Genomic DNA, 15560 nt, shown 5'->3' with positions numbered 1-15560 from the left:
AATGAATTAAGCCATTAGAAAGAAAATAAACATTTCATATATAGGGAAAGAAATTAGGAGATTAGAAAGGAATGTGCTAATTAGGACCGGTCTCCTCTCCATCTGTGTTTACAAAGTCTCTACCCATTACTGAGGTTGAGGTGAAGAGCTGATACAGTGCCCCCAGATCTGTTGTTCCTGAGTGAATACGTGCTTCCTCGCACATTCGAGAAATAGAGAATCATGTAGATACATCTTTGTTATTAACAGTTGAATGTTAGTGGTTTCTGCTGGCAGAATAAGGGACAGTTTGAGAGTCAAGCTAATCAAATGGTGTTAGTGAAGGCTGAAATGGACGAGGGAAACTTCTGCTCTAGGTTCAGCACCTGGAGCTTGTGAAGGAGACTAAAGAAAGGCAGATTTATAGCAGACAAATAAAGTTTATTTATATGTCCATATTCTTGTTGCCTCGTGGCAGTAAGTGGCAATAAAATTTAAGATTTTTTTTATAATTAAAAGATTCCTATTTCCCTACATGAATGCTAAGTACAGCATGTGTGTGCAGTGTCTTTGCTGGCCAGAAGAGGGCAGTGGCTCTCCGGAACAGGAGTTACACAGAGCTGTGAGCTGCCTGAGAAGGTTACTGGAAGTGGAACTCAAGATCTCTGTAAGAACAACAAGCTCTCTTAACCACCGAGCCATTTTTCCAGCCCAACACTTTGAGATGTATTAATACACCTATATCATGTTATACTTCACAAATGTGTACGTCTAAGATAACGTAAACTGAAATATTTAAAAGCAACTAAAAAATAAATAGAAAAGGGGGAGGAGACAGGGTCCTTGGGAGACACGAAACCAACTTGTTTGGAAAATTGGGATTTTAAGAAGATAGGAAGCCTGTGGTAATGTTTATCGACACAGCTGCAAGTGGTCTCTTCATCAACACAGCTACAAGCCGTCTCTTCATCGTATTTGGAGCTGTAAACCTCCCCTAGAAAAGGAATCTGGAGAAAATTTGCTTGTGTTTTCCCTGCTGTAAAAGCTCAAGATAGAACAGTAATTTATGGCAGATAAGTTGTCTAGCATTTGGAGTTGTCGCCACAGTTGCAGCTTTTCAAGTAAGAAATGAATATACAAGTACAGACTTCTTAAATTACCAAGATCAAGGGAGAAGAGGACGCCTTGACCATCAGAGGAAAGGCATACATGTAAGAAATGGAAACACGACATCAAATATTGTCTCATTATTATACTTGTAGTACTTATCCCATAAGGAATCAGCCGTGGATTAATTATAGTGAGTAAAATTCATGAACTTTACATACTTTCAAAGATACAAATGTGTGATGTGAGACACAAACTCCCCACATTCTCATTTCTGGCTAACGTGGTACTGAAGAATGAGCATGTCACATTCTCGCTATTGTTGCCTCAAACATAGTGTTTGAATCTGTTCTTGGGAAAATACAGTGACAAACATCAAGGGATATTTGCAAAATGACTGCCCTGTATTCTTAAATAGCAGCATTTAATGACATCTTCTTTCTAAAAAGCAATCAGGCATTACGTTTACATCCCCCTAGGAAGTTAGAAGGTTTCACGCTAGGCTCCCTTTTCCCATAATTCTTTTATCAGTGCTTGATGCAGGATTCCTTAAATCCACCTTTATTATTTGAGTCCTCTTCCTCCAAACATATTAAGGGACTATGGTATCTCTAGTCATTCTTGTACAGTTTTCTAGTATCTGAAAATTTCGCTCAAATTATCAGCTATTATATCAAGACCATTTGAATGGACCCTTAGTTGCAATTTCTCCAAAGTAAAGAAATGTTTATTTTATAGTAAGTAGAAGGTATGGGACTTTATCTTTAAAGCTGTTGAAAGAAGTTTTAAGATTATAACTCAGGTTATTCCCATGGTTTTGAGTGTTAGTTTAGACCCTTAAAGAAGCTACCTCTACCTAGAAACAGAGAGAGGTATATTTGGGAGGAGATTATATGTGTGTGTGTGTGTGTGTGTGTTAGATATAGAGATAGAGATATGCTGACCTCATAGACCTTAACTCTCTCCTAGGCCTCTATGGTTCAGTCTTCCAACCAGAAGATGAGCGAGTCCAGTTTTGCTTAGTCACTAGCTGAGAGTTGCTTCCAGGGGACAGAACTGCTATTCAGGATGCAAAAGCTCTACGGTATCAGAGTAGAGGAAAACAGCAGCGTGTGCAGTGTTGAAAGTTTACCAGGCCCATGGTGCTGAGGCACTTTTACACTGCACTTTGAAGAACAAATTGCCACATCTAGGGGTTATATGGCATCTCCCTTTCCTTATACTGTGTTCCCATCAAGTCCTGCTAGGATGTTGATGATGATGATGATTTTGCACTAGAAAACCTACCAATGACCATGTATATGCTAGGTGAATTATCTACCCCTGGGCTATGCACTCAGCATTTTTTTTTTAGATATGGTCTCTCATTATAGCCCAGGATAGCCTCCAGTTTGCAATCCTCTGCCTCCATAGTGTTGAGGTGTTGAGTTTATAGGCATGTTCTACCTATACTCATTTTTGTAAGGTTTTTTTTTTATATGTCTACATTCAAAATAATTATTGTTAGTTTTCTTTTTAAAAGTGGTTCTGGGGATTGATACCTGGGCCTTGCATGTGCACTAGAATTATTTTTAATAAATATAATGGAGCACATCTGATGAAGTTTTGACACTATTTATAACCGCCACGTGGCCTACTTCACCCTGAATGAAGATTGGGGATTTATATAGATAACCTGCCATTTGCTGCACTAGGAGAGGGAGCCACATGATAGAGCCCAGGACACTTATAGCTGTTGCTGCAAGAACTGGCCTTTAATTACAAATTCTCAGTGGGTGAACTGCTTTGGCTTTGATGGAAATACGTACTTTCTCCAAACTTTGACTCTGGGCCACAGAGTATTTCTCCTGGGAGGCTGCTGGAGTGACTTAGTTCTTGAGTGTTGCCTCCAGTGCCTGAGCTTTCTCCGTGATGTTCTTTTGGAAAGGCATCATGAAGTCTTCAAAGTCCACCTCGTATGTGAACCTCTCCCTCCGGAGCTCCCTCTTCCTGATCAGCTCTGCTGTTGTGGCTTCAGGACTCCAAATCTTAAATAAACAGCCAAAGTTGAGGCAGTTGTTGTCATGGTGGTCAGCAATTTTCACTCTCACACATTTTTTTATCTAACTAAGCACATGCTAGATGAACACTCTATCCATGAGTGACAGCTCTACCGTAAGACTTGCAGGAGTTACAATCAGAACTGTCAAGTACATGTCGAAAGTGCACTCTACTGTGTTATTCTATCGTATGACTGTAGTAGCTATGTGGACATCACCATTTCTGGTGAGACCCTTCTAGGAACAGAGGTCAGAAATGCTCTTCAGTTCCTCTTCTAGTCATCTCAGGGCCAACTGCTGCTTGATTCCATGATATCAACACACAAGATCAAAGGAATTGGGAAGTCTAATGTAGAAGTCAAGTTATTTTTGTAACAGAGTGCTACTTATTCAGCATGGTGGGAGGGGTACTGGAAAAATAACTCTTTTCCCCACAGATGTCGCCACCTATTTAAGGGCAGGTATTCTAGGAGACCAGCGAGTTTGCTCCAAGATGTTTTGGTAAGGAATAGAGTCTGAGAAGTTACAATACCAAGTGTCTATAGAATACGATGACTGAGTGGCTCTAAGGAATGCCACTGACTAAAGAAGACTCCAGTCCCTTAAGGAAATGTAAATACTAGTATAGACATAGTAACAAATGGAGCCAGATTTGGGGAGTTAACATTTGGTCTCACTAAGATGAATGTGGCAGAACCTGGCCAAGGGACCACCACGGAGCTGACTGGGAGATGGGTGCTGGCATTTGCTCAGATGATCTGTGCAGTCAGCATGTGAAAAAAAATGACATTATGCTCTCTGTTGTATTATAGAGGCATTCCTCAAAATACTTACCCTTTTGGGGATAAATGTGATATCAACTTTCTTGGTGAAGCCACTGGTAATCAGGGAATTGAGGTAAACCACACTATCCCTGTGGACTTTCTTCTCCTCTGTTATTGCTGGCACAGTGTAAATGGATGACAGTGTTTCCTGGAAAAACAATTTTAAAGTATAAATTGCTAAAATCAAGTGTTCACTAATATCATTTTGTCTACATTTTATTTTGAAGTTAGGAAAGAAGGAAATTGATACATTTGAGATAAGACAGAATATTATAAATACTGTAGCTCTAGGCATGGTAAGATAATTAGCTTGCCTTGTTGGACTTCACTTAATTAGTGAAGACATATAGCATGGGTTTTCAAGGTACCTATCCCTGATCTATGGATATTCATAGGACGGACTCCTACTAAAATGATAACGGTGTGTTTAAATAGGAACTGCAGTTGGTGGGGACCCCACTGCCACAGTCAGTCCACAATCAGAACTCTGTCCCTTCTGCCCAGTCCCGTGACCCAGCTCCTTCTCTGCTGTCTGCATTCCCCAGCCCGCAGTGTGATGGCATTAGGGCTTTTATTTCTTTACTCTCAGTGCCTGATCTCTGCCGTACAAGGCTCTCCACTGAACCTTGTGCTCCCCTAAAGCAGCTCCAGCTTGGAAATGTACTTAGGACATCCTTACTAATACCAATTTCTTCTTCACTGTTTTCCCTACTGTGTTTGGGTCATCTTACCCAATCTGTAAAATTTAGGACCATGTAGATACAAATCCAACATCAGTTCTTTTTTCAATATCCTAATCACTTGATTGAATCATTTGTATTTCATGTGGATTCTGTTTACAATGAATACTATATAGAGTCTTCAGTAATAGTAATTTTCTTCCTAGATGTGTCTTTATAATTACATATAATTACATATAATTACATATGTCTTTGTAAAGGTTCACATAGCATGCTACTTTCCCTTGTGCAAAGGCATAGCATAATGCCACTGATGCTCCCAAGGTTTAAGGATGTCCTGCTACTACTTGATAGCTTCTTTTGGATTTTACCTCTTCTTTCTTAACATCCGTGCCTTCTGTCTTCAGTTTAGGAAGCTTGCCTTTCATTTTCTGATTATCTGCTTGTTTAGGCAGGTTATCTAGCTTTTCTTTTATCATATCAATTATTCTATAATCAGCATATGCCTTTGCAATATCCATGGCAGCATGTCCTGTTCCAAACATAAGCATTAATTGATTGAAAGTCACAATAAACCAATTCAATGATAGACTATGCAGAAAAAAAATCAGCATGTTAGCATATGGCAGTGCGAATTCACAGAACATGATATATATTCTCCAGACTGGACTTTACAACCAATACCCAGCCAGGTTTCAAGAGCCATTGACTAACACAACTTCTTTCTTAAATCTTTTGACCACGTATCTTAAAATGTCAAATTGGTTCTCGTTCCCACCCTACATCTTTGTGTGTGTGTGTCTGTGTGTCTGATAATTTTTTTTATTCTTCCTTCTATGTTGCAAGGAGGTAAACCCCACCAAATGGCCCAGGAAGCTGATGCTCTTAGACAGGTATTATTTTACCTCCAACATCAGCAGGCAATTCTAAATCACCAATAACACATAACTAATGATAATACTACCTGTGATTCAGGGACAACTCAAAGAATGCTGTTGTACAGAGCCTAAAGCAGAACGGAGTTTAGTCAGGGCATGAGGGTGGGAGTTAAGAGGGTAGTAGAGGCAGAGAAAGGCAGAGAGGGAGAAAGTAGAGAAATAGAGGCCAGCCATGAACAAACAGGTGGAGAGAAGGGGTAAGGGAATGGGGAAAGAGGGACAGCAAGAGGGCTAGCGGGAGCAAGAGAGCAAGAGAGAGAAGCATGAGAAAGAGGAGGGGGCAAGCAGCCCCTTTATAATGGGTCAGGCCTACCTTGCTGTTGCTAGGTAACTGTGGGGAGGAGCATACCTGGCTGTTGCCAGGTAACTGAGGGGTGGAGTTTAGACAGAATGCTAACACCTTCCATTTTATTATCCCAGAAATATTTTATTCTAACTTTACTTTACAAAAACATCAGCTTTAAAGATTACAAACATAAAGAGCTGAGCCTTTAAACCAGTGGCTTCAAAACAGCTAGGTACTAGAGATACTTCCCCACCCTATGACGAAGGCTTGTATTTCTTGTGTCAGTACCTGGGAAACAGTTTCTCTACAAGAGCAAAACCAACAGGATTTGGAATTTAAAAACAATCCCCATTTCTCGCCCCAACCATCAGCAATATGAATGCGTACCTTTTCTGTTTTCAATCTGGAATTTGGCACCCATATCAAGTAGGTATTTTACAGTGTCCAGCCTACAGCTTTCAATGGCTCTGCTTAACGGAGTGGAGTTGTTGATTGATGTTGCATCTATTGAAGCTCCAGCTTTAACAAGAAGCTCAACAATGTCTTGCTGGCCAGCATGGCATGCAAAATGAAGTGGAGTCCATAGAAAATTATCTGTTGCATTAACATTTGCCCTATATAATAACACAAATACAATAAATTAAGAGTTCTGGTTAGCCGGGCGTGGTGGCACACGCCTTTAATCCTAGCCCTCGGGAGGCAGAGGCAGGTGAATTTCTGAGTTCGAGGCCAGCTTGGTCTACAAAGTGAGTTCCAGGACAGCCAGGGCTACACAGAGAAACCCTGTCTCGAACTTCCCCCCACCCCCCACCCCCCCAAAAAAAGAGTTCTGGTTGTTTCAAACCTTGGACCCCAAAGAGTCAAAGTAAACAATTCCATGAAATTCTAACCTCATTAAATTATCAATCAGAAGAGCTCTGAGGAGAATAAACTGTAAATGTCCTTATACTTTCCTGTGCAGCCTTAACTTCTTTTGTGTGTATGGATATGTGTGTGTGTGTGTGTGTGTGTGTGTGTGTGTGTGTGTATAGCTTTTCAAGCTAAGCAATAAATATGTACAATATATAAACAATATACAATATATGCACAATATAAACAACATATATATTGTTTAAAATATTGTTGTGCATATATATGTGCATATATATGTATATAGTAGGAGCTGCAGTTGGTGGGGACCCCACTGCCACCATCAGTCCACAATCAGAACTCTGTCCCTTCTGCCCAGTCCCGTGACCCAGCTCCTTCTCTGCTGTCTGCATTCCCCAGCCCGCAGTGTGATGGCATTAGGGCTTTTATTTCTTTACTCTCATTGCCTGATCTCTGCTGTACAAGGGTCTCCACTGAACCGTGTGCTCCCCTAAAGAAGCCGTAGCTTGGAAATGGCACACACATATTATGTAAATATAATATATATTGTTTATATATATTGTTGAGCTTGAAAAGCAAGTTAGTTGCTGGGAGGTTTTTTTTTTTTTTTTTTTTTTTTTTTTTTTGCAAAGGTTAAAAAGCAATAAAATTCTAAATTTATTTCAATGAAAATAAAAGCTGAGTAAAAAAATATAAAATGTACATTATTCTACTTTGTGTCTACTTTCTCTGCATATTTTGAAATTTGAATGTTCATTATTTTAAAATCTAAGCACTGTAATATATTATATAAAAATTTAGTCATTAGAACTTTACTACACAAAAGTTATTTTTCAATTAATGCAAATGCCATAAAATACTGTAACACCACCAAATGTCTTTCCTCAAGTATTTACAATAATTGTGCTGATAAAAGCATTGCATATTTTAAGTCGTTTATTCATCAGTGAATTTGGAGCTGGGTCCTATTAGAGCCTATTGCACACTTGGGGAAACCAAGGCATAGAAATATTCTAAACTTGCTTTTAGTCACGTAACTGTGGCAGAAAAAGCAATTAAACCCAGCAGCTGTTTTTAGCTTTAAGAAATAAATGAAAAGACTATGCTTTAAAGATCTCTATAGATCAAGTCACCTCTCTGGAGATGGACTTTAGGAAATGGAGAGGTAGGCATGCTTTCTGTCACCGTGGGAGTCCTTCTTGTATTTGCCTCGTCCTCCATAAAAGAGGCCAATTAAAATATTACTCCACACCATCTTATCATCTAGGTAGAACCCCAAAGCAAAGCCAAGTTACCCAATCCCTAGCATAAGAAGCAAGAGATAGCAACTAGAAGACATCACCACCAGATTAAAACTGTCTTCACTGTGTGATCATCTTGGTGGGCCACCGTCTGTGCACCCATGATGCCATGCCCTCCTTTGCCTCCATCCTCTTTTCAGATCCTTTGGGCTGTCCACTGCAAAGGGACCAACAAACACCAAACCCGAAACCTGAAACCCAAAACCAAAATCTGAAAGCATACCCCTTTTCGATAAGAAACTTGACCACATCAATGTTGCCACTGGCACACGCTATCATGAGAGGAGTCTTGTAAGTATTGTCCTTCATATCCACGGGTATTCCTGTTTCGATGGCCTTTTTCAGAGAGGCCAGATCTCCTGCTTTGGTGATAAAACTAATATTTGCGAAGACCCTACTCGGATCATCGATGTACCACTCGGAATCATCCTGGATTGGGTGCTCGGGCGGGTGGTCCCGGTTGAACCTGTGGCTGTCGGAGACATTCTGGTAGGTCTCAATCATGTAGTAGGGCGGGCCCCCATCTGGCCGCCGCGGGAAGGCGTTCTCCGGGATGGTGCAGATGGGGAGAGGCAAAACAAACTTGCCTTTCCTTGGCTTTTTGCCCAACCCCCTTTTCTTTTTCTTAGGCCCGAAAGATCCCAATACGTACGACTTGCTTAAATATTTGGTTCCCTTAAAGAACTCATTAATGTTGACCCCGCCTCCTCGACTTTTTTCGTGCATTTGAGCAACGGAAAGCAACTGCTCTGAGGTGGCATACTCTTGCCTCTCCTCCAGGGCCACCACGAAGTCATCTTTGCTGACTACGCCATCGCCCCTGTCCACGAACTTAAAGGCGTTCCGAAGGGAAGTCTCGTGCTCTATGGACCAGTCATGCAGCCTGAGGGCCCAGAGAGGGTTAGGATTTTTTGCTCCTGTCTTAGCGAGTTTAGCGGCAGTCCGCTCTGCTCGACGTATTTCCTTGCTAGCAGCTTTAAAGCCTCCGTCTTTCGCCACAACTCGGGGTGTTTTATGTTCCAAATTTTTCCATTTCAGGTCACATCCTATTTAAAAAAAAACACCACTGTTAATAATATGCCAACGTTAACTGCTTGGCCCCACAAAGCAACGCTCCCAACTATTTTCTTCATTTCGTGTAGTCAGAAGTTGGTTCATAAAACTGAGATATAAAGAACACACTAAGCCATTTGTAATTACCAAAACATTCAGCAACTTATTTTCCTTAGAGCTTCATTTGAGTGAATTCGAAGTCACAAGTTTACAGTATGTATCTGCTCATAGGTATCCCTGTAGATAGACAACTTACATAAAATGAAGATGTTTGAAACAAATATCCGTGGGGTATTTGCTGGGGAGATGGTGCTAACAGGGAAAAAGAGGGAGGGTATGCTAGAATTCAGTAAGAAGTTTCTGGATCCAAACAGCTTGCGTGGGCCTCCATCAGTTCAGACTATAGCAGGAAGCTTACTTCTCTTTTAACATAATGCTTTTGCATGCTGAAAGAATATTTCATGTTTCCTCCATTAGTTGAGGATAACTTATTCTCGTTTGCTGTTTGGGGCTAAGATCATGGGAAGAATCTTAGCAGGTGGAAAACTAACTTGTTTATTGTGAAAGCTAAACATTCCAGACTTGTGTTTGTATACAAGATAAATATTAAATTCATTATTTTAACTCCTTACTTAAAGATAAAAAATTAAAAAGTCTGCGCATCTCTAATTTTATCAGGGAATGTTTATTGCTACCAAGAAGGCTATAATGTGTCATGAGATATTAAAAATACATCATGTTAACAAGTCTATCTACTAGGACATTCTTTCTGGCTTTCAATCTAGATAAGGGCTAGGCAGCTGTGTTGCCAGCGTGACATAATAGAAGCAGACAGGCAGCACTGTGAGATTTGAATCTTTATTTCTTAGAAGAAGAAGAAGAAGAAGAAGAAAAAAGATGCCAATGATGCTAGCTTTGTCAGACCTGGGGGTGCAAGGCATGATCCTTCTTCTATGTGTTGGGGAGAAGAGAGAAGTAACCCTCTTCCCTGGTTTTCAAGTCATTCTTTATTGGAATTGTCAAAGATTTATATTTATAAGAAGGTTAATAATCTTTTTTCTTTTGTTTTGTTTTTTTTGAGACAGGGTTTCTCTGTAGCCCTGGCTGTCCTGGAACTCACTTTGTAGACCAGGCAGGCCTCGAACTCAGAAATCCACCTGCCTCTGCCTCCCGAGTGCTGGGATTAAAGGCATGCGCCACTACGCCCGGCTGGTTAATAATCTTAATAGTCAACCTTAATTGAAAACCTCAGAAGGGTATGTGACAGTGGAACCTTTGCAAATTTTACACTGGGCAATTTTCTGAACAGTCACTCACTTGGAAGGAGATGGAGGACAGGCCCAGGAGGAACCCGTGGCATGGTATTGCCATTGACATGCTACTGCCTGCCTGTGACTACTGTGCTTTCTCTGGGATTCTAAACCCACAAAATCTCTCAAGGCAGTTCTTCTATGTTCACCGCCCCCCAACAGAAAGCTGAGAGATTTTTAAACCTGCTTTAGCTTGCCCTCCTAGTAAGAAAACCTTCTGGTGGTTAAAAGACTGGTATTCCCTCTGATCTTGTCTGATACTTGCAAACACTCTACGGATCTCAGAGCATGTTCAGACATTTGCCTTAGGAGAACATCTTAGAAACCATCCAGGAAGATGGACTGTTCCTGTTTCACCAGGTCAAGCCTTTGCCTCTCAGGTTGCATCCCTGCATTTTATCCTAGGATACATTATCAGTGGAGTTCATGTCGGGGGACGTTTGTCCCAGCAAGAAACCATTCGACATATGAAGGATGATGATCGACTCAGTCTTGAAAGATTACTAATGTTTAGGAACCTACATTGTCAAAAGTGAAATGTCAGAATAAAATGTTGAGTGACAGATTTAAAAATAAGACTAATTAGACAGTTTTCTGGGCAAAAATTGCATATGTCAGTTTGGGTCCTTGTTAAAACAGTTTATTACTGGGACAACTTTATGCTTATAAAAGTAAAACCAGGTCCATTATACTATTAGTTATATGGGCCTGTCAACTGTATGTATTAATGAATCTAAAGTTTATCTGCGGAGGGCAGAAATAAAACACATTTTTACAATACAGTTGTATGGATTTTTTAAAAGTATTTTTCATAAACTAGAAAAAACATAAAATTCAACACAGTGCTAATTCATCTCTACAGGACTTAGGACGTGCACTCAATCCGTGGGTCACTGGCCAGGGTGCTTCTATGCTGTTCAACTTAGCTCGCTAGTATTTCACTGTAACCCATTTTCTAAGCTATTGTCTGCATTTATGCATATATAACTCATGTTCCATAGCTTTGAGAAGATCTACACATTATATGTTTGTTTACATTTCAAGTTTTTCATAAGTCTTCTCAGTCTTTGTTATTTCTCATACAGTATTTCCCTTAAAACTACAAATCACCCAGAAATGATTCGTTGTTCAAATTTGACATGCATTTAAAAAATAATTAAAATGCAGATATGATAAAATTATTTTCAATGTTTATCTTCCTTGAGATTAATGTTGGGACTCTTAAAGTACATTAATCAATTATAACACATGAAAATCAAATCTCTTTGACTCAGGTTTTAATTCCTCTTCTTAGTAGATTCATAATTCAATGGGCAATTGTATGAAAAGGTTCAATTTTCACCCTACATTGGAAGCGGATTGGTGACTAAAAATTAAGTAGATGATAAGTGACAGGCCTGAGTTTTCTAATGGGTAGAGCATAAACACGTCAAACAGAAAACTACCAATTTTACCTCGCTGAGCTATATATTTACAGCAATCTGCAAAACCCCCCATGGCAGCAAAGTGAAGTGGTGTGTTCCCATCCATTCCAATTAACCCCATGTCTCCATTGTAGGCAAAGAGGAGCTTCAGAATCTGCAAAATACAAAGAGAAAAATAGGAATGCTAATTTACTGCAAGATTGACAGCTACACCCGTGCCCTCGGTTCTGTCCATTGCCACCTGTGGCTGTTGAAAATTCAAACTGAAATGAAGTTTTTAAATCCAAGCCATCAGTCTTCTTGGCCCACATTTGAAGTACTCGAAGGTCATGCCCTGCTGAGGTATAGTACATTTTTATCATCGCCAAAGGTTCCAACAAGCAGCCTTGATGACAGAAACAGCCAGGCATTGCCACTTGGTGGCAGGTAACTCCAGAAAGCATCAGGGCATGGCAAATGCAATCAGAGAAGCACATTCTTTACTTGTTCCAGATTCTACTGTTAGATGTGTCTTTACCATACAGGAAAGACAGCATGACACAAAGGCAGTGTGTCGAGGCACAGAGAATTGAGGGAAGAATCTTTAGGTGAGATGCCCAACTTCACAACTTAAGATAGCATTGATTCTTGCACAGTTCCTGCAGTGCTGTGGTATCTTCGACATATGTTGCTAAAGTATCAGAATGTTTATACTTTAACATTAAGGAGTATAATTAGGTTCACAACAGGGAGACAAGAATGTGGCGGCCCTGACCTCCCCATGAGTGGATCACAGGAGACTTGAAGATTTCAGGAAACATCAGAGGCATTACATAGCATGATCCTAGGTGGCAAGATTTTTAAGTGTCACAGTCAAGTACATAGAAAAATATTACCATTAACATTCAGTTAATAAAGTAGCAAACATATAGAAAAGTGAGTAAATATATAAAACTGGTAAAGAGTCAGGATATGTGATCAGAGTTAAATTTTTATATTTGGGAAGATCAAGATAAAAACAACATAGGTAACTTAAAAAAATACCTGCCTTAGTTTAGCCTGTATGAAAAAGAAACAAAGAAAGAAAAAGAAGGCTTTAACAGTCAAATTTAAAGCAAAGAGCAATTATTACATCAAAAAAGCCTCCTTTGGCAGCAAAATGAGCAGCGTGGTGTCTATCATTGTCATATGCGTTCACTTCACCTCCTCTTTCCAATATGCCACGAACTATTTCCAGCACCCCTTCTCTTGACGATTCCATCAAAGCCGTGCGTCCTGTGGACTGGACACAGATCAAATACTTGTTACACATTTAGGCATAAATTACAGTCAATACAAATGTGGGCTGAATTCACTGGATTTTAGCTGTATGCTATGAGGTTTAATGGTCTGAATATTTACAAAGAGGAAGCACTCAGTCCACACTGTCTGAGACTGAAATGGACTTTTAAAGCCAGAGCCCAGGATGCTCTACCTTCCCCTATAGGAATATCATGCAAACAAGGCAGTGGCCATGGAGAAAGCAGAATATAAAATGAAAGGCAGAGGAAGGGAAGGAGCAACAGGCTAAAATTAGGCAGAATTTGTTTTCTAATGAGAAGAACATTTATTCCTGAAGATCTAAAACTGATAATTACAAAAATTGAGAACCCCATATTAGCCAGCTGAAAAGAGGAATCAATATCTATCAATATATAGATGAGTGGAAACAGAATTTTCTTTCTACGGAGATATATTTTGTTAGATGGCAGTGATACCATTTCTACTTGCTATAGTGCTATTCTGACACTATGGGTAACGAGGACTGATTTCCAAACACAATTAGCAAAGTATAGAATGGTACTGATGTGAAGAGAATGAATTGTATCATCTTCAGCACTTTGGATGGAGATGAACAATCTATGAGCTACCAGGACATATTTACCATGTCCACCCCTCCCCCATACCTCCAACATGCATGCCCTTTTTCATATTTGTTTTATTTTGACACAGGGTCTTACTTGTGCGGAAGGCCTAGCATGTGTAGATCAGGGTGGACCCAGAGATCTGCCTGCTTTTGCCTCTCAAGTGCTGGGACTAAAGGCATGTGCTACCATGCTGAACCCCAATTTTATCATGAGAAAGCGCAAAACAACAACAACTACGAATACTACTATTTGACTGTGTAATATAGTAGAGTAAGGAAATATTAATCACAGGGATAGTCATACTGTGTTGATAGCATTAGGATTGGCTCCTTTCTCCAAAAATGTCAGGCACATATCCTTCACATCATGTGCTTCCTCGCAAGCTCTGAGGAACACTGGCTTCCCTTCATAGGTGATATTGTTGACATCTGCACCATGCTCCAAGGCAATCAGTGAGCATCGATAGTGCCGCTTAGTGGGCAGGATGCAGTAAAACAGAACACCTGCAGAAAAATAGTTCTACCATAAGAATTCCTTGTCCAATAACAAATGTGCAGCCCTGAAACCATACATAGAAGTTACATTATACAGAGGTTATATTCATGTATATATAGATATATAAAAATACATATATGCATATATTAATAAACAATGAAAAAGAGGTCATGAATTTGAAAGAGAGCAGGGAATGGTATATGAGAGGATTTGAGGGAAGAAAGGGAAAGGGAGAAACATCATAATTAAATGAGATTAAAATCTCAAAAAATTTACATATATTTGAATCTGGCAAGAAAAAATGGAGAATTAAAAAGACCATAAACATGTCTTCTTTGATAGAGTTAGGAAACAGCTGAAGCTAAGTCTTACAGGACTTGTGCTAGGGGAGAACTGGAGCTCTGATATGGAGTCCTTGTTGGCCCAGGGATTTGGTAACTTACGGTCCATACCCCATGTGACTCTTCAAATCTTCAGGGCTGTGTGTGCCTGAAAGTTTTTTGGGTATCCCGAGTTCCATTTGAACCTGTTTATAGGGAGCAGGATCTCTGATTCATAGCACTAAGAAGAAAAACCAACACTGTTCTGCTATTTAGCTAAGTCACTTTGTTCCATCCCAAAGAGGAAAATGCTAAATATGCATACCTGGACATAGAGGATACTCTATACATCAATGTACTCTGTGCTAAACATGTACTATATACCAGAGAGTGTTACAACCTTAACAAAGCGATGCTGAGCAAGTTGTAAATAAGAGTTAAATTCCAAACTGATGTTGTAAAGAGCTTGTGCTGCAAGGTGGCTTCATTCAAAAATGAGCTACAGCCCCAAAGAAACCTGTGACCTATGAAAAATATACCACAAGAAAGACAGGAAAATGGATCATAAAAGGCAGGTAAAAAAAATTCAGGTAAGACACTGAAACTTATAGAGGAGACAGTGGGGGAAAGCCTCAAAGATATGGGCACAGGGGAAAAATTCCTGAACAGAACAGCAATGGCTTGTGCTGTAAGATCGAGAATCGACAAATGGGACCTCATAAAATTGTAAAGCTTCTGTAAGGCAAAAGACACTGTCAATAAGACAAAAAGGCCACCAACAGATTGGGAAAGGATCTTTACCAATCTTAAATCTGATAAGGGAATAATATCCAATATATATAAAGAACTCAAGAAGATGGACTACAGAAAATCAAATAACCCTATTAAAAATGGAGTACAGATGGCCTAGTCAGACATCAGTGGAAAGATAGGCCCATTGGTCGTACAAACTTTATATGCCTCAGTACAGGGGAACTCCAGGGCCAAGAAGTGGGAGTGGGTGGGTAGGGGAGTGGGTGGGGGAGCGTGAGGGGGACTTTTGGGATAG

General features: G+C 39.9%; 1 protein-coding gene and 1 long non-coding RNA gene across 2 annotated transcripts in view; one reads left to right on the top strand and one right to left on the bottom strand.

The window, feature by feature from the left end:
• The window catches only part of Gm32659, a 186579-nt gene that overhangs the window by 155556 nt on the left and 15463 nt on the right, over nt 1-15560 (top strand). The window lies entirely within an intron of this gene.
• Nucleotides 2929-15560, bottom strand: part of Ankef1 (ankyrin repeat and EF-hand domain containing 1) — a 23534-nt gene continuing 10902 nt past the window's right edge. Inside the window, exons 4-11 of the mRNA NM_175667.4 lie at nt 14001-14200; nt 12923-13072; nt 11842-11965; nt 8248-9070; nt 6241-6467; nt 5001-5161; nt 3960-4097; nt 2929-3113 (exon numbers count right to left, since the gene is read on the bottom strand). Coding sequence (NP_783598.1) covers nt 2955-3113; nt 3960-4097; nt 5001-5161; nt 6241-6467; nt 8248-9070; nt 11842-11965; nt 12923-13072; nt 14001-14200 — 1982 coding nt within the window. The 3' untranslated portion in view covers nt 2929-2954. The remainder of the gene's footprint in view (nt 3114-3959; nt 4098-5000; nt 5162-6240; nt 6468-8247; nt 9071-11841; nt 11966-12922; nt 13073-14000; nt 14201-15560) is intronic.

The sequence above is a fragment of the Mus musculus genome, chromosome 2, assembly GCF_000001635.26.
Source record: "Mus musculus strain C57BL/6J chromosome 2, GRCm38.p6 C57BL/6J".
NCBI lineage: Eukaryota > Metazoa > Chordata > Mammalia > Rodentia > Muridae > Mus > Mus musculus.
This window is presented reverse-complemented; position numbering and strand designations above follow the sequence as displayed.